The sequence below is a fragment of the Heptranchias perlo genome, chromosome 12, assembly GCF_035084215.1.
Source record: "Heptranchias perlo isolate sHepPer1 chromosome 12, sHepPer1.hap1, whole genome shotgun sequence".
NCBI classification, from domain to species: domain Eukaryota; kingdom Metazoa; phylum Chordata; class Chondrichthyes; order Hexanchiformes; family Hexanchidae; genus Heptranchias; species Heptranchias perlo.
In genome coordinates this window covers 73,211,111-73,229,450 of record NC_090336.1, presented here as the reverse complement: position 1 = coordinate 73,229,450, position 18,340 = coordinate 73,211,111, and the positions used below count along the sequence as shown (strand labels likewise).

At 47.2% G+C, this 18,340-nt stretch overlaps 1 protein-coding gene across 1 annotated transcript in view; it reads left to right on the top strand.

Moving 5' to 3' along the window:
- Positions 1-18,340, top strand: part of ctr9 (CTR9 homolog, Paf1/RNA polymerase II complex component) — a 72,770-nt gene that overhangs the window by 38,492 nt on the left and 15,938 nt on the right. The window contains 9 exon segments of the mRNA XM_067993602.1: positions 1,729-1,965; positions 2,091-2,180; positions 4,305-4,433; positions 4,667-4,850; positions 8,910-8,998; positions 11,806-11,991; positions 12,998-13,085; positions 15,321-15,469; positions 17,407-17,523. Coding sequence (XP_067849703.1) covers positions 1,729-1,965; positions 2,091-2,180; positions 4,305-4,433; positions 4,667-4,850; positions 8,910-8,998; positions 11,806-11,991; positions 12,998-13,085; positions 15,321-15,469; positions 17,407-17,523 — 1,269 coding nt within the window.

Genomic DNA, 18,340 nt, shown 5'->3' with positions numbered 1-18,340 from the left:
CCAGTTGCAATCTTCTGGTTTGTAAAAGGCCATCGAGCGAGTTGATCGGGCAAATTGTTCACTATGGTACAAGGTTCAAAATGCAGGGGGACACGAGTTTAAAAATGAGGAAGCTGATGGAGTTTTTGAGCGTAGGGTACTAAACCTGCGGAATAAGATATTGGAAGGCCAATTAATAAACGTGTTCGAGTGACAATTCAACACCTTTATTGAGTCGTTGAGTATATGCAAGGCTGAGATCGATAGGTTTTTGGACTCTGGGGGAATCAAGGGATATGGGGATCGGGCGGGAAAGTGGAGTTGAGGTCGAAGATCAGCCATGATCTGATTGAATGGCGGAGCAGGCTCGAGGGGCCGTATGGCCTACTCCTGCTCCTATTTCTTATGCGAAGAAAGGATATGGTCAGAAGCTAAGTAGGTTGGGTTGAGATCAACAAAAAGGGGGACAGAGATTCGTTGGGCCTTTTGCTGTTTCTAAAAACTTTTCTCGCAGTCGTAAAAGGGACCGGGCAGGGAGGTGAGATTCGTTAGCTCCAGTTGAAGGGCTAGGTCTGATGGGCTGACTGGCCACCTCCCGCAAACTCTAGAATTCCTCCCGCGAACTCGTAGGTCAGGCCTACCCTCCAGTTTTTCTGAACTAAGACACGGTTCACTTGTTCGTAGCGTCACACTTGGAAAACGTGCCTTTCAGAGTTGGGTGGTTGCGTACCTGGACGCCTGCCCGCAAGCGCGTGGCGTCCTCACCGTCGTTGGCGGCACAAATGTCCTTGTTCATAAGAACATAAGAAATAGGAGCAGGAGGAGGCCAATCGGCCCCTCGAGCCTGCTCCGCTATTCAGTAAGATCATGGCTGATCTGATCCTAACCTCAAATCTAAATTCATGTCCAATTTCCTGCCCGCTCCCCGTAACCCCTAATTCCCTTTACTTCCAGGAAACTGTCGATTTCTGTTTTAAATTTATTTAATGATGTAGCTTCCACAGCTTCCTGGGGCAGCAAATTCCACAGACCTACTACCCTCTGAGTGAAGAAGTTTCTCCTCATCTCAGTTTTGAAAGAGCAGCCCCTTATTCTAAGATTATGCCCCCTCGTTCTAGTTTCACCCATCCTTGGGAACATCCTTACCGCATCCACCCGATCAAGCCCCTTCACAATCTTATATGTTTCAATAAGATCGCCTCTCATTCTTCTGAACTCCAATGAATAGAGTCCCAATCTACTCAACCTCTCCTCATATGTCCACCCCCTCATCCCCGGGATTAACCGAGTGAACCTTCTTTGTACTGCCCCGAGAGCAAGTATGTCTTTTCTTAAGTATGGAGACCAAAACTGTATGCAGTATTCCAGGTGCGGTCTCACCAATACCTTATATAACTGCAGCAATACCTCCCTGTTTTTATATTCTATCCCCCTAGCAATAAAAGCCAACATTCCGTTGGCCTTCTTGATCACCTGCTGCACCTGCATACTAACCTTTTGATTTTCTTGCACTCGGACCCCCAGATCCCTTTGTACTGCAGTACTTTCCAGTTTCTCGCCATTGAGATAATAACTTGCTCTCCGATTTTTCCTGCCAAAGTGCATAACCTCACATTTTCCAACATTGTATTGCATCTGCCAAATCTCCGCCCACTCACCCAGCCTGTCTGTATCCCCTTGTAGGTTTTTTATGTCCTCCTCACTCTCTACTTTCCCTCCCATCTTTGTATAATCGTCTTGTCTCCACAGGGTGATTATGACCAGGCTTTCCAGTACTATTACCAAGCTACCCAATTCGCTTCCACCACCTTCGTCCTGCCTTTCTTCGGCCTCGGGCAGATGTACATATACCGGGGGGACAAGGAGAATGCAGCGCAGTGCTTCGAGAAAGTTCTCAAGGCCTATCCCAACAACTACGAGACTATGAAGATCCTAGGCTCGCTCTACGCGACCTCAGAAGAGCAGGAGAAGCGAGAAGTCGCCAAGGTACTCGAACGCGCTGACCGCGATCGTTGACTTTCTCCACTTAGCTGTGGGACCTGTGTTTTTTTTTGATGTCACTTAACAGCTTCCAGAGCTCTTAAAACAAGGGGATGCATGTTTCTTTTCAGGGGCATCTTAAAAAGGTGACTGAACAGTACCCGGATGACGTGGAGGCCTGGATCGAGCTGGCTCAGATCCTCGAACAGTCGGATATTCAGGTGCGTCTGTTTCAGCGGCGAGTCGTTCAGCAAGTGTTTACATGTATCACCTGGCCACGTTATCAGGACGTCCCAAACTGCTTCACAGCCGTAAGAACGTAAGGAGCAGGAGTAGGTCGCACGGCCCCTCGAGCCTGCTCCGCCAATCAAAGTACTTTTTTGAAGTGCGGTCACTGCTGTAATATAGTGAAACGCGGCAGCCAATTTGCGCACAGCAAGATCCCACAAACGAGGCCCATGGCCAGATAATCCGTTCGTTGCAAATGGATTGTTTTCCAGAACGTTGCCTGCTTTTCGAATAGCGGCTGTGGGGTCTTCAATATCCACCCGAGCAGGTAGACGGTGCCGAGGTTTAACGTCTCATCCGTTAAGGACGGTCACTTCAGCAGTGCGGCGCTCCCTCAGCACTGCCCAAAGAGTGTCAGTCTAAATGGGGTAGAGGAGCAGAGGGATACACAAATCACTAAAAGTAACGACGCAGGTTAATAAGGCCATAAAAATAACAAACCAAGCACTGGGGTTCATTCCTAGAGGGATAGAATTGTAATGCAGAGAAGTTATGTTAAACTTGTATCGAACCTTGGTTAGACCACACTTGGAGTACAGTGCACAGTTCTGGTCTCCATATTATAGAAAGGATATAGAGGCACTGGAGAAGGTGCAAAAAAGATTTACTGGGATGGTACCAGAACTGAGAGGTTATATCTGAGAGGAAAGATTGAACAGGCTGGGGCTCTTTTCTCTAGAAAAGCGAAGACTGAGGGGTGACCTGAGAGAGGCCTTTAAGATTATGAAAGGGTTTGATAGGGTAGACGTAGAGAAGATGTTTCCACTTGTGGGGGAGACCAAGACATAAATGTTAGATAGTCACTAATAAATCCAATAGGGAATTCAGGAGAAACTTCTTTACCCAGAGAGTGGTGAGAATGTGGAACTCACTCCCACAAGGAGTGGTTGAGGTGAATAGCAGAGATGCATTTAAGGGGAAGCTGGATAAACACACGAGGGAGAAAGGAATAGAAGGATATGCTGATAGGGTGAGATGAAGTAGGGAGGGAGGAGGCTCGTGTGGAGAATAAACACCAGCATGGACCAGTCGGGCCGAATGGCCTGTTTCTGCGTTGTGCGTTTAAAACAGAAATAGACAGTTTCCTAGAAGTAAAGGGAATTAGGGGTTACGGGGAGCGGGCAGGAAATTGGACATGAATTTAGATTTGAGGTTAGGATCAGATCAGCCATGATCTTATTGAATGGCGGAGCAGGCTCGAGGGGCCGATTGGCCTACTCCTGCTCCTATTTCTTATGTTCTTCTAGCTTTTTGGCAACCAAAGCTATTAAGGGATATGGGCCAAAGGCAGGTATATGGAGTTAGATCACAGATCAGCCATGATCTTATCAAATGGCGGAGCAGGCACGAGGGGCCGAATGGCCTTACTCCTGTTCCTATGTGCTCAAATCTCAAGAGTGGGGTTTGAACCCACAACTCTGACAAACTGACGTAGTGAACCTTGACACCGGGATACAATGCGGAATGGAATAAACAGTTGCTTGTGCCCGCTTACTGTAGAAAGTTGAGCCCCATCGGTGATTGCAACGAGGGGAGACTGATAACACGAGTTTCCGTGAAGCATCGATACGGTGGACGTGCCTCTGGCAGGAAGAGTGTAGCAGGATACAGATGTCTGCGCTTCTTGTCCCTGCGTTAAATTTCGTCTGCCCCGTGTCTGCCCGTTTCACCCGTCTGTCTATGTCCTCCTGAAGTCTGTTACTATCCTCCTCACCACCTTTCCAAGTTTTGTGTCATCTGCAAACTTCGAAATGATATCCTCTATACCACAGTCCAGGTCATTAACATATATCAAAATTTAGATCAACTGGTAGAAGGGAATTCAGGCAAATTGTGAGAAGTAGCTGAGGTAATCTGTGAGACGCAGTATCGGGGGCGGCAGAACACAGCTGGACGGAGAGTTGGGCGTTACCAGGATGGGATTCGATGGGCCGAATGGCCTCTTCTCGTCCTTGGCTTTTCTTCCGTCCCTGCACGGTGTATCTGCATGTGGACCTTTTTTTTTCCTGACACGGCAGTGTCCGGTGAAGTGACCTTGTCGAATTCTGTTTTTACAGGGTGCCCTCTCTGCCTACGGGACAGCTACGCGTATCCTTCAAGAGAAGGTGCAGGCCGACGTACCCCCTGAGATTCTCAACAACGTCGGGGCACTCCACTTCCGACTGGGAAACTTGGGAGAAGCCAAGGTAATCCTCCTCAGACATCCTGCCCCTGAGCGTCGTAAATTTGGGGATTAATGATAACGTAATATAGAATTCCCTCCTTCCTGACCCCTTTCCCCCCCCTCCTGCTTTTCCTCCCCCCGCCCGTCCGCCCCTCTCCTCCGACCCACTTCGTCCTGTAGCTACGAGTTCCCTCCAACCCACATACCTTGATTCTTCGTGTGTTGCGAATGATACGAATTGCCCTGTCTTGGCAGAAATACTTCCTGGCGTCGCTCGAACGTGCCAAGGCAGAAGCGGAACACGATGAGCATTACTACAACGCAATCTCGGTCACCACCTCCTATAACCTGGCCAGACTGTACGAGGCCCTGTGCGAATACCACGAGGCAGAAATTTTGTACAAGAATGTTTTAAGAGAACATCCTAATTACGTAGACTGTAAGTAATTCCTCGGGCCTGTTTTTTTTGCGGGGGTTGTCGGGGGGGGTTGCTGTTGGTGGAGGTTAGGAGTGACACTGTGGTTTTTATGCCTGGTGGGTAGGTCTTTGAATCGCGTTTGCAGGTACAATGAGGTCACGTTGCTTGTCGAAGGCAGTGGCTATTTATCATAGGATCGTACAGCACAGAAGGAGGCCATTCAGAAGGTGCCTGTGCTGGCTCTTTGAAAGAGCTGTCCAATTAGTCCCACTCCCCCTGCTCTTTCCCCGCAGCCCTGCAAATTTTTCCTTTTCAAGTATTTATCCAATTCCCTTTTGAAAGTTATTATTGAATCTGCTTCCCCCGCCCTTTCAGGCAGCTCATTCCAGATCAGAACAACTCTCTGCGTAAAAACATTCTCCTCATCTCCCCCTCTGGTTCTTTTGCCAATCAACCTGTGGTTACCGACCCTCCTGCCACTGGAAACAGTTTCTCCTTATTTACTCTATGTACCTTATCAAAACCCTTCATAATTTTGAAGACCTCTATTAAATCTCCCCTTAACCTTCTCTGCTCCAAGGAGAACAATCCCAGCTTCTCCAGTCTCTCCACCTAACTGAAGTCCCTCATCCCTGGAACCATTCTAGTAAATCTCCTCTGCACCTTCTCTAAGGCCTTGACATCCTTACTCAAGTGTGGTGCCCAGAATTGAACACAATACTCCAGCTGATTTATAAAGGTTTAGCATAACATCCTTGTTTTTGTACTCTATGCCTCGGTTTATAAAGCCCAGGGTCCCATATGCTTTTTTTTTAAACAGCCTTATCGACTTATAAGAACATAAGAAATAGGAGCAGGAGTAGGCCAATCGGCCCCTCGAGCCTGCTCCGCCATTCAATAAGATCATGGCTGATCTGATCCTAACCTCAAATCTAAATTCGTGTCCAATTTCCTGCCCGCTCCCCGTAACCCCTAATTCCCTTTACTTCGAGGAAACTGTCTATTTCTGTTATAAATTTATTTAATGATGTAGCTTCCACAGCTTCCTGGGGCAGCAAATTCCACAGACCTACTACCCTCCTGAGTGAAGAAGTCTCTCCTCATCTCAGTTTTGAAAGAGCAGCCCCTTATTCTAAGATTATGCCCCCTAGTTCTAGTTTCACCCATCCTTGGGAACATCCTTACCGCATCCACCCAATCAAGCCCCTTCACAATCTTATATGTTTCAATAAGATCGCCTCTCATTCTTCTGAACTCCAATGAGTAGAGTCCCAATCTACTCAACCTCTCCTCATATGTCCACCCCCTCATCCCCGGGATTAACCGAGTGAACCTTCTTTGTACTGCCTCGAGAGCAAGTATGTCTTTTCTTAAGTACATAGATCATTGAAGTGTCATGAACAGGTGCAGAAAATAATCAATAAGGCTAATGGAATGCTGGCCTTTATATCTCGAGGACTGGAGTACAAGGGGGCAGAAGTTATGCTGTAGCTATACAAAACCCTGGTTAGACCGCACCTGGAGTTACTGTGAGCAGTTCTGGGCACCGCACCTTCGGAAGGACATATTGGCCTTGGAGGGAGTGCAGCGTAGGTTTACTAGAATGATACCCGGACTTCAAGGGTTAAGTTACGAGGAGAGATTACACAAATTGGGGTTGTATTCTCTAGAGTTTCGAAGGTTATGGGGTGATCTGATTGAAGTTTATAAGATATTAAGGGGAACAGATAGGGTGGATAGAGAGAAACTATTTCCGCTGGTTGGGGATTCTAGGAGTAGGGGGCACAGTCTAAAAATTAGAGCCAGACCTTTCAGGAGCGAGATTAGAAAACATTTCTACACACAAAGGGTGGTAGAAGTTTGGAACTCTCTTCCGCAAACGGCAATTGACACTAGCTCAATTGCTAAATTTAAATGTGAGATGGATAGCTTTTTGGCAACCAAAGGTATTAAGGGATATGGGCCAAAGGCAGGTATATGGAGTTAGATCACAGATCAGCCATGATCTTATCAAATGGCGGAACAGGCACGAGGGGCTGAATGGCCTACTCCTGTGGAAAGGGCGGTGGAAGCAGATTCAATATTAACTTTCAAAAGGAAACTGGATAAAAGGAAAAATTTGCAGGGCTACGGGGAAAGAGCAGGGGACTGGGACTAATTGGATTGGTTTCTCAAAGAGCCGTCACAGGCACGATGGGCTGAATGCCCTCCTTCTGCGCTGTGAGATTCCACGATTCTACAGTAGTGCCCTGGGATCTTTATCATTCACCCGAATCACCGGAACAGGCAGGCTTGGCCTCGGTTTAAAGGACCGCACCTCCGGCAATGCAGCACTCCCTCGGTGCTTGAGGTACTGCGCCGCCCGGATTACAGACTTCAGTGGGGCTCTGACCCTCAGTCTTCTGGCTACGGCTCAAGTACCAGCAACTGAGCTGAGCTGTGACGTACCAGAAAGAGGCCTGCGACCCGCACCTCAAAAATTCTGTGCACTTCAAACCACTTACTCCAGTCCTACGTGATTTGCGAGTGAGGGTGCGGTGGTGTAGTGAGTTATGTTAATAATCCGGAGAGCGTGAGTTCAAATCCCATCAGGGCAGTTTGAGAGTTTGAATTCAGTTTAAAAGAAAAAAAAAACCTGGAAATAAAAAGCCGGTGTCAGTAAAAGTGACCCCGAAGCTGTCGGATTCTCCTAAAAACCCAACCGGTTCACTAATGTCCTTTTAGGGAAGGAAACCTGCCGTCCTTACCCGGTTAGGGCCTACACGTGACTCCAGTCTGACACCAACGTGGTTGACTCTTAACCGCGCTCTGAAGTGGCCCAGCGAGACACTCGGTTGTATCAGCAGCTACTGCAGCGGTTCAAGAAGTTACGACCTTTTCAGGGCAACTAGGAATAGGCAATAAATGCCGGCCTGGCCAGCGACACCCACGTCCCGGGAATGAATTTTAAACACCTCGATTGCAGCACTGGTTGCGGAGAAGATGTGTCTCGGGACTGAGTAGAATTCAGTGTTACTCACACACAAATGCATAAATTTCAGCCTGCTTCGCAACTTGACATCCCAGAATCTGCACCGAGCGTCTTGGGATTCAGACTTTCGTGTTCCTGAAATAAGTGTGGCAGATGGAGCTGTATAAAACACTGGTTAGGCCACAGCTGGAGTACTGTGTGCAGTTCTGGTCGCCACACTACAGGAAGGATGTGATCGCTTTGGAGAGGGTGCAGAGGAGATTCACCAGGATGTTACCAGGGCTGGAGCGCTTCAGCTATGAAGAGAGACTGGGAAGATTGGGTTTGTTTTCCTTGGAGCAGAGGAGGCTGAGGGGGGACATGATTGAGGTGTACAAAATTATGAGGGGCACAGATAGGATGGATACTAAGGAGCTTTTTCCCTTCGTTGAGGGTTCTATAACAAGGGGACATAGATTCAAGGTAAAAGGCGGGAGGTTTAGAGGGGATTTGAGAAAGAACTTTTTCACCCAGAGGGTGGTTGGAGTCTGGAACTCACTGTCTGAAAGGGTTGTGGAGGCAGGAACCCTCACAACATTCAAGAAGCATTTGGATGAGCACTTGAAATGCCATAGCATACAAGGCTACGGACCAAATGCTGGAATATGGGATTAGAGTAGACAGGGCTGATGGCCGGCGCGGACACGATGGGCCGAAGGGCCTCTATCCGTGCTGTATAACTCTATGACTCTATGAGATTTGGAAGCTTCCTTCGTTTGCAAATATCTAGCGTGCGTGTTACGAGATCTCCTGAGTTCTGTTTACTGTTGCTATGGGGAACTCGTGCCGTGGAAGGGGATTGTACAATGTTGGGTGCGTTATTATTTGCCCCTTGATAGGTGGCTGATTGTATTTACAGTTGAAATAATCCTCCTTGCTTTGTAATTTTCACAAGAGTGGACATGTTGGAGTAACGAAGGGCCTGGACTCTCTTTTCCCCCAATGTGTTTATTCCACAGCAATGGTTCCTTCACAAATCCAGAGTGCTTTGCAGCGTATAACAAGAAGTGGAAAGATTTTTTTTTTAAACCGTGCTTTTTATGTCTCCTCTCTGTACAATCTCCACACAGGTTATCTACGCCTGGGCTGCATGGCTAGAGACAAGGGGAATTTTTATGAAGCCTCCGATTGGTTTAAGGAAGCCCTACAAATCAACCAGGTTGGTTCTAGTGAAATCCACGGAGGGGACCTCTAAATGTAAACCGAAGCTTTTATGACCTCAGTGGAGCCATACTAACGTTAACGTATAAAATTCTGAGAGGGCTTGACAGGGTAGATGCTGAGAGGTTGTTTCCCCTGGCTGGAGAGTCCAAGAACATAAGAAATAGGAGCAGGAGTAGGACAATCGGCCCCTCGAGCCTGCTCCGCCATTCAATAAGATCATGGCTGATCTGATCCTAACCTCAAATCTAAATTCATGTCCAATTTCCTGCCCGCTCCCCGTAACCCCTAATTCCCTTTACTTCTAGGAAACTGTCTAATTTCTGTTTTGAATTTATTTAATGATGTAGCTAGAACTAGGGGGCATAGTCTCAGGATAAGGGGTCGGCCATTTAGGACTGAGATGAGGAGGAATTTCTGCACTCAGAGGGTTATGAATCTTTGGAATTCTCTGCCCCAGAGGGCTGCGTATAGTCGTTGAGTGTATTCAAGATTAAGATCGATAGATTTTTGGACTCTCGGGGAATCAAGGGATATGGGGATCGGGCAGGAAAGTGGAGTTGAGGTCGAAGATCAGCCATGATCTGATTGAATGGCGGAGCAGGCTCGAGGGGCCGAATGGCCCACTCCTGCTCCTATTTCTTATGTTCTTGCTCGCACAACTAAAAAGGAAAAAAAAAACACACGACGGGAAATACGCAGATCAGTCATGCGGGTTTAACCCTTTCAGGTACAGGCCCTTCGTCAAAACTTGCTGCCTGTTTTGTACTTCCAGTATTTCCTTTTTCTTTAGTTTAATTTGTTCTTGGGGTGTGGACTGATGCATTTATCGCCCCATCTCTAGCTGCCCTGAGGGGGCATTAGGAGTCAATCACATAATGGAGGCCAGTCGGTTCCCTTCCCCGAGGGCCATTAGTGAACCATTTGGTGTTTTTCAGCAACCCGGCAGCTTTTTTCTATTCGCTTTCTCACTCCCTAAACCCCTCCTCTCTCTCTCTCTCTCTCTCTGCCCCTCTCTCTCTCTCTCTCTGCCCCCTTCTCTCTCTCTCTCTCTCTGCCCCCTCTCTCTCTCTCTCTCTGCCCCTCTCTCTCTCTCTCTCTCTCTGCCCCTCTCTCTCTCTCTGCCTCTCTCTCTCTCTCTCTCTCTCTCTCTTTCTCTCTCTCTCTCTCTCTCTGCCCCTCTCTCTCTCTCTGCCCCCTTCTCTCTCTCTCTCTGCCCCCTCTCTCTCTCTCTCTGTCCCTCTCTCTCTCTGCCTCTCTCTCTCTTCTCTCTGCCCCCCTCTCTCTCTCTCTCTCTGCCTCTCTCTCTCTCTCTCTCTCTCTGCCCCTCTCTCTCTCTCTCTCTCTCTGCCCCTCTCTCTCTCTCTCTCTCTGCCTCTCTCTCTCTCTCTCTCTCTCTCTCCCCTCCCTTAAGATGCTGATTCAAAACCTACCCCATTTGACCAAGCTTTTGGTCACCTGTCCTAATATCATCTTATGTGGCTCGGTGTCTAATTCTTGTCTGATTACACTCCTGTGAAGCACCCTTGGGACATTTTACCACGTTTAAGGCCCTGTATAAATGCAAGTTGTTCCCGGTGCCAGCCCATAATTGAACTGGTTTTATTGAATTCAATTATGCAACTTGTCCTGGTGGAATATAATCTCGCTAACCACTGGACTGCTGTACCCCCGTTACACGTTCTACTCTCTCTTCATTTGATGACCTCCTGGCCTTGGATTAATTGCCTCTCACCGTGAACTTTTGTATCTCACTAAGTTTAACCACAGTTTTACTTAGAATTCGGCCCAACTGGTCTGTGCCCGTGTTTATGCTCCACACGAGCCCCCTCCCATCTTACTTAACCTAATACCTATCAACATATCCTTCTATTCCCTTCTCCCTCATGTGTTTATCTTTGCTTCCCCTCAAATGCATCGATACTGTTCACCTCAACTACTCCTTGTGGGAGCGAGTTCCACATTCTCACCACTCTCTGGGAAAGATTCTCCTGAATTCCCCATTGGATTTATTGCTGACTATCTTATATTTGTGGCCCCTGGTTCTCATCGACCGTATCAAACCTCTTGGGTAAGTTCTCACCTTTGCCGTAGACGGGGGTTGTTGCTGGACCAGATTTCCTTATTCCCCGAGCCTTGTCCAGTTGCGCGGCGCTCAGATTAATCCTGGTTTTTATTTCCCTTAAGCACTGACCCATATTATGACATTCAGCCCAATTAATTCTGCATTTCTCCTGCCTTGCAGTTTCCAAAAAGCAGTTAACACTGCTGTGTGCAGTGTAGGAATATTCGGAAGTCGGGGGGCCCTACTGATCTGGTGGGGGGGATCCGCCATGTATTCACCCTTGTAGTGGGGCCCGGGGGAAATGTTTCAGCCTGCCTTTTCTCCAGCGTCTCCCTGTGCCCCCACATTGTGATTGTCTGTCTGGAGAATTGCTGCATTGGAGCAAGCCCTTCCTCCACTGTCCCCTTACACAGTGGACTGGCAAACGCACTCCTGCCTACACACGTTCACACACACACGCCCACGCGCACCCATACACGTTACGTGCTGCATTCCTGATCAAGATGGAAAGGCTGACAACCTACGCGCGCCGCTTTCTCCCGCTCGGGGAGGCGTCCAGCATCTTGAGCTCGTTGGCTGCCGTCTTGTGTCTGCTTGTTTCTGTCTGTCTCCTCCCTGAACCTCAAGCTGTGACTGCAAAGGAACAAATGTTCAGTCATGACGCCTGGTCGTAAACATTTCCAGTGGATTTTTTTTTTTTTTTTTTGAAGTGAACTATTTTGTTTTAATTTTGTCCTCAGGATCATCCAGATGCATGGTCCCTGATTGGAAACCTTCACTTGGCCAAACAGGAGTGGGGGCCGGGACAGAAGAAGTTTGAACGAATCTTGAAGCAGCCGTCGACTCAGAACGACACCTACTCAATGTTGGCTTTGGGCAATGTTTGGCTTCAGACCTTGCACCAGCCAACCAGGGATAGAGAGAAGGTAAGACAAAGTACTGCAGTACAAAGGGATCTGGGGGGTCCCAGTGCAAGAAAATCAAAAAGTTAGTATGCAGGTGCAGCAGGTGATCAAGAAGGCCAACGGAATGTTGGCTTTTATTGCTGGGGGGATAGAATATAAAAACAGGGAGGTATTGCTGCAGTTATATAAGGTATTGGTGAGACCGCACCTGGAATACTGCATACAGTTTTGGTCTCCACACTTAAGAAAAGACATACTTGCTCTCGAGGCAGTACAAAGAAGGTTCACTCGGTTAATCCCGGGGATGAAGGGGCGGACGTATGAGGAGAGGTTGAGTAGATTGGGACTCTACTCGTTGGAGTTCAGAAGAATGAGAGGCGATCTTATTGAAACATATAAGATTGTGAAGGGGCTTGATCGGGTGGATGCGGTAAGGATGTTCCCAAGGATGGGTGAAACTAGAACGAGGGGGCATAATCTTAGAATAAGGGGCTGCTCTTTCAAAACTGAGATGAGGAGAAACTTCTTCACTCAGAGGGTGGTAGGTCTGTGGAATTTGCTGCCCCAGGAAGCTGTGGAAGCTACATCATTAAATAAATTTAAAACAGAAATAGACAGTTTCCTAGAAGTAAAGGGAATTAGGGGTTACGGGGAGCGGGCAGGAAATTGGACATGAATTTAGATTTGAGGTTAGGATCAGATCAGCCATGATCTTATTGAATGGCGGAGCAGGCTCGAGGGGCCGATTGGCCTACTCCTGCTCCTATTTCTTATGTTCTTATCCGCAGAGTTCCAGAGTCCACGAGCAACGTCACAGGAGGTCCATGAGAATATCAGTAAAACATTAACCGCTATAGCGTATGAAATAATTAAGCGCCTTGGGACGTTTTACTACGTTAGAGGCGCTATATAAATGCACGTTGTTTTGAATTGGGGAGTGGGCCTCTTTTCCGCTGCAGTACAAAGGGGCTTGGGATTTCCATTTGTTCGTAACTTGGTCTGTTTTTTTTTCCCCCTGCTTCATTAGGAGAAACGTCACCAGGACCGAGCTCTAGCAATCTACAAACAAGTGCTGAGAAACGATCCAAAGAATCTGTACGCTGCTAATGGCATAGGTAGGTATGGTCCGCAGTTTCGAGAAAGAGAGAGACAGACTGTGTCTTTCCTCATTTTAATTTGATTTTTTACATTTTTTTTTTAAAAGTTGGATTTTTGAAAACAAACAAGGTCTCTTTGAGGGAAACAGAGAGTCAGGAAGAGTAGGAGGGATGAAGGGAAATAGGATGAGGGTTTCAACACGACATGAAATTTCCAGCGTGTTTATTTTTTGCTAAATGCCATGGGGTTGCTCGCGGTAAGTCGGAGATTCTGCTTTTGGGATGGGGTACGGCGGTGGGGGATGGGTGCACATGGCTACTAGAATCGTAGAAAGGTTACAGCACAGAAGGAGGCCATTCAGCCCATCGAATCCGGGCCGGCTCTCTGCAAGAGCAATCCAGTTAGCCCCACTCTCCCGCCCTTTCCCCATAGCCCGGCAAATCTTTTCCTTTCAAGTATTTATCCAATTCCCTTTTGAAGGCCATGATTGAATCTGCCTCCACCACCCCCTCGGGCAGTGCATTCCAGATCCTAACCACTCGCTGTGTAAAAAAACGTTTTTCCTCATGTCGCCTTTGGTTCTTTTGCCAATCACCTTAAATCCATGTCCTCTGGTTCTCGACCCTTCCGCCAGTGGAGTTTCTCTCTATTCACTCTGTCTAGACCTTTCATGATTTTGAACACCTCTATCAAATCTCCTCTCAACCTTCTCTGCTCTAAGGAGAACAAACCCCAGCTTCTCCAGTCTATCCACTGAAGTCCCTCATCCCTGGAACCATTCTAGTAAATCTTTTCTGCACCCTCTCTAAGGCCTTCACATCCTTCCCAAAGTCCGGTGCCCAGAATTGGACACAATACTCCAGTTGTGGTCGAATCAGTGTTTTATAAAGGTTCATCATAACCTCCTTGTTTTTGCACTCTATGGGGTCGATTTATAAGGCCCAGGATCCCATATGCTTTTTTAACTGTTTTCTCAACCTGCCCTGCCACCTTCAACGACCTGTGTACATATACCCCCAGGTCTCTCTGTTCCTATACCCCCTTTAGAATTGTGCCCTCTAGTTTATATTGCCTCTCCTCGTTCTTCCTACCAAAATGTATCACTTCGCACTTCTCTGCATTAAATTTCATCTGCCACGTGTCTGCCCATTCCACCAGCCTGTCTATATCCTCTTGAAGTCTATCACTATCCTCCTCACTGTTCACTACCCTTCCAAGTTTTGTGTCATCTGCAAATTTTGAAATTATATCCTGTACACCCAAGTCCAAGTCATTAATATATATCAAGAAAAGCAGTGGTCCCAGCACTGACCCCTGGGGAACACCACTGTACACCTCCCTCCAGTCCGAAAAACAACCGTTCACCACTACTCTCTGTTTCCTGTCACTTAGCCAATTTCATATCCATGCTGTCACTGCCCCTTTTATTCCATGGGCTTCAACCTTGCTGACAAGCCTTTTATGCGGCACTTTATCAAACACCTTTTGGAAGTCCATATACACAATATCAGCCGCATTGCCCTCATCAACCCTCTCTGTTACCTCATCAAAAGGTTTTGGAAAGGGATTTGTAAGAGATGTGCTCAGGGAATGAAATAAATGTGCTTTTATTCCAGGAAAATTTGAGTCAATTAGGAATTTTTTGCGTGACTGATATCTGATATGTGACAAACACGCCGGACTTTAAATTAAATGCATTAAAACTTAAAAACGGTTCTCCCTATCGGAGATGGAGCCTGTTTCGATTGGAACAGATTGACTGTTGATGGGGTAGAGTTGATGAGTGCTCTGGTAAAACATGACGAGAAAGACTGTTGGTAAAGGGCAGTTTGTGACGCTAATACATTATAAATGTTAAAGCAGTAATAAAACGCGTAGCCTGAGATTGATAGAATTTTCTCGGGTACGGGCGTTTAGGGACATGGAGCAAATGGAGTTAAGATACAAATCAGCCATGAACTAATCAAATGGCGGAACAGGCTCGAGGGGCTGAATGGCCTTCTCCCGTTCCTGTAAAGAAAGGGAACTCTCGGAGGACATGTAAGACCAAAGCAAAAATATCTTAATTCACCCCTGTGTGAACTCGTCTGTTGTTTACTTAAAAGACTTTGTAAAGAGACACTTGCAGAAGAACCATACACCGTGTTTTATATAATGTCCCTGTGCGTGTAGGAATCGCACGTCCTCTGACCTTACTGTAGGCAGTGCCACGGTGATTTGCAAATGTTTTTAAAAGCCTTGTTCCTCGCCAGGCGCTGTATTGGCCCACAAGGGATATGTCCGCGAGGCTCGGGATGTTTTTGCTCAGGTGAGAGAGGCTACAGCAGAAATAAGCGACGTCTGGCTAAACCTTGCACATATCTACGTGGAGCAGAAGCAGTACATAAGTGCGGTGCAGATGGTATGTATCAAACCTACACTTTATATAAACTTACTAATTGCCTTCATTCAGATATTTCCGGGGGCAGTTTCACCACTTTGGTTCGCTCTCGAGCTGAAGACTAAACGAACAAGGAGCACAGGCCGGTTAAAGGGGAATTCGATACTCAACGTAAAGTCTTTGCATCTTCATCTGCTCCTGTATGCTAAGTAATAATGTGGTACCTTACCAAGACCGAAATCGGTTGCCCCAGCAACTGTAGAGTTGTGCTGTAAACCTCTTACGGTTCGGTACTGAGGGAGTGCAGATTCCCAGTCTGCCTATTCCTGCAGAAGCTAAAGATCCCCACGGGCATTGTTTCAAAAAAGAACAGGCAGTCCTCGCATATTTTGGCCAGCTTTCCCCCTTCAACCAGCATCGCAACAACTACAACTGGTCATTCATCTTTCTGTGGGATCTTGCTGCGTACAAAATGGTTGTCGCGACTGCGTTGAATTCCATAGTGATTCATCGGATGTGAAATGCTTTGCCAAGTCTTTTCTTCCTTTTTTTTTTAAATGCACAGGTGTGTTTTATCCTGCATTCCGTGGGCCCAACGCGGCCTCCGAGCCCCTGCGACGTGCCCCTTAAAACCCGGCCAACGTCATTGTGCCTCTCGCTCGCTGGTTTATCCTGTTTGAGTTTCATAGAGTCATAGAGTTATACAGCACGGATAGAGGCCCTTCGGCCCATCGTGTCCGCGCCGGCCATCAAGCCCTGTCTACTCTAATCCCATATTCCAGCATTTGGTCCGTAGCCTTGTATGCTATGGCATTTCAAGTGCTCATCGAATGTTGTGAGGGTTCCTGCCTCCACAACCCTTTCAGGCAGTGAGTTCCAGACTCCAACCACCCTCTGGGTGAAAAAGTTCTTTCTCAAATCCCCTCTAAACCTCCCGCCTTTTACCTTGAATCTATGCCCCCTTGTTATAGAACCCTCAACGAAGGGAAAAAGCTCCTTAGTATCCATCCTATCTGTGCCCCTCATAATTTTGTACACCTCAATCATGTCCCCCCTCAGCCTCCTCTGCTCCAAGGAAAACAAACCCAATCTTCCCAGTCTCTCTTCATAGCTGAAGCGCTCCAGCCCTGGTAACATCCTGGTGAATCTCCTCTGCACCCTCTCCAAAGCGATCACATCCTTCCTGTAGTGTGGCGACCAGAACTGCACACAGTACTCCAGCTGTGGCCTAACCAGTGTTTTATACAGCTCCATCATAACCTCCTTGTTCTTATATTCTATGCCTCGGCTAATAAAGGCAAGTATCCCATATGCCTTCTTTACCACCTTATCTACCTGTTCCGCCGCCTTCAGGGATCTGTGAACTTGCACACCAAGATCCCTCTGACCCTCTGTCTTGCCTAGGTTTCGTGGGCCGGAGTTTTAGGAAAGGGTTGTTCCTCGCACTGTGGCCTCGTTGGTGGATAAATCCTTAATCAGAACACCGAGATTGGTAACTTGAGATATCTGGGAATTAATGGGGACGGGGGTCTAAACATTACACGTGGCTCCCTACCGCCCACTTATACAGCCCAGGTGAACAATAACTTAAGACACCCCTGCTTTGGTAGAGTTGGCCTATTTTCAGGATGTTTTGAACACAGTGCCTGTTGAGTTTTTGATAGTTACCCTGCTTATCTTTAATTACCCGTTTGGAATCATAGAATTTGACAGCACAGAAGGAGGCCGTTCGGCCCGTCTTGCCTGTGGCAGCTCTCTGAAAGAGCTATCCAATTAGTCCCACTGTCTTGCCCTTTCCAATTCGTCTTTTTCAAATAACTACCCACTTCCCTTTCTTAAAGCTATTCTGGATTCTGCCCCTAACCCCTCTTTTTTCCTCCTTTTGCCGATGATAATTTCATGTCCTCGTTGCCCACTCGTAGCTCGTGACAAGTAACGTGTGCTTTTGTCTCCTCCAGTACGAGAACTGCTTGAAGAAGTTTTACAAACACAAGAGCACAGAAGTGCTGCTCTTCTTGGCAAGAGCTTACTTCAAGTGTGGCAAACTTCAGGAGTGTAAACAGACGTTGCTGAAGGTAACTTTTTTTGTTTTAACTGAGGAAAATCTAGTCGACGGCCCAAGGCCCTTAGAACGGAACGCCCACCGTAAAGAGTCTTACCGTAGTGAGGTGGTTATGGTGCTGCACTGACAACCTGGAGATCATTGGGGTAATCTTAACCCCCAAGAAAGGGTGGGTTGGGGGCTGGTGGGAGATTAAAATAATAACTTAACTCCAGGAGTGGGACTGCAAAAAGTTAGTATGCAGGTGCAGCAGGTGATCAAGAAGGCCAACGGAATGTTGGCTTTTATTGCTAGGGGGATAGAATATAAAAACAGGGAGGTATTGCTGCAGTTATATAAGGTATTGGTGAGACCGCACCTGGAATACTGCATACAGTTTTGGTCTCCATACTTAAGAAAAGACATACTTGCTCTCAAGGCAGTACAAAGAAGGTTCACTCAGTTAATCCCGGGGATGAGGGGGCGGACATATGAGGAGAGGTTGAGTAGATTGGGACTCTACTCATTGGAGTTCAGAAGAATGAGAGGCGATCTTATTGAAACATATAAGATTGTGAAGGGGCTTGATCGGGTGGATGCGGTAAGGATGTTCCCAAGGATGGGTGAAACTAGAACTAGGGGGCATAATCTTAGAATAAGGGGCTGCTCTTTCAAAACTGAGATGAGGAGAAACTTCTTCACTCAGAGGGTAGTAGGTCTGTGGAATTTGCTGCCCCAGGAAGCTACAACATTAAATAAATTTAAATCAGAAATAGACAGTTTCCTCGAAGTAAAGGGAATTAGGGGTTACGGGGAGCGGGCAGGAAATTGGACATGAATATAGATTTGAG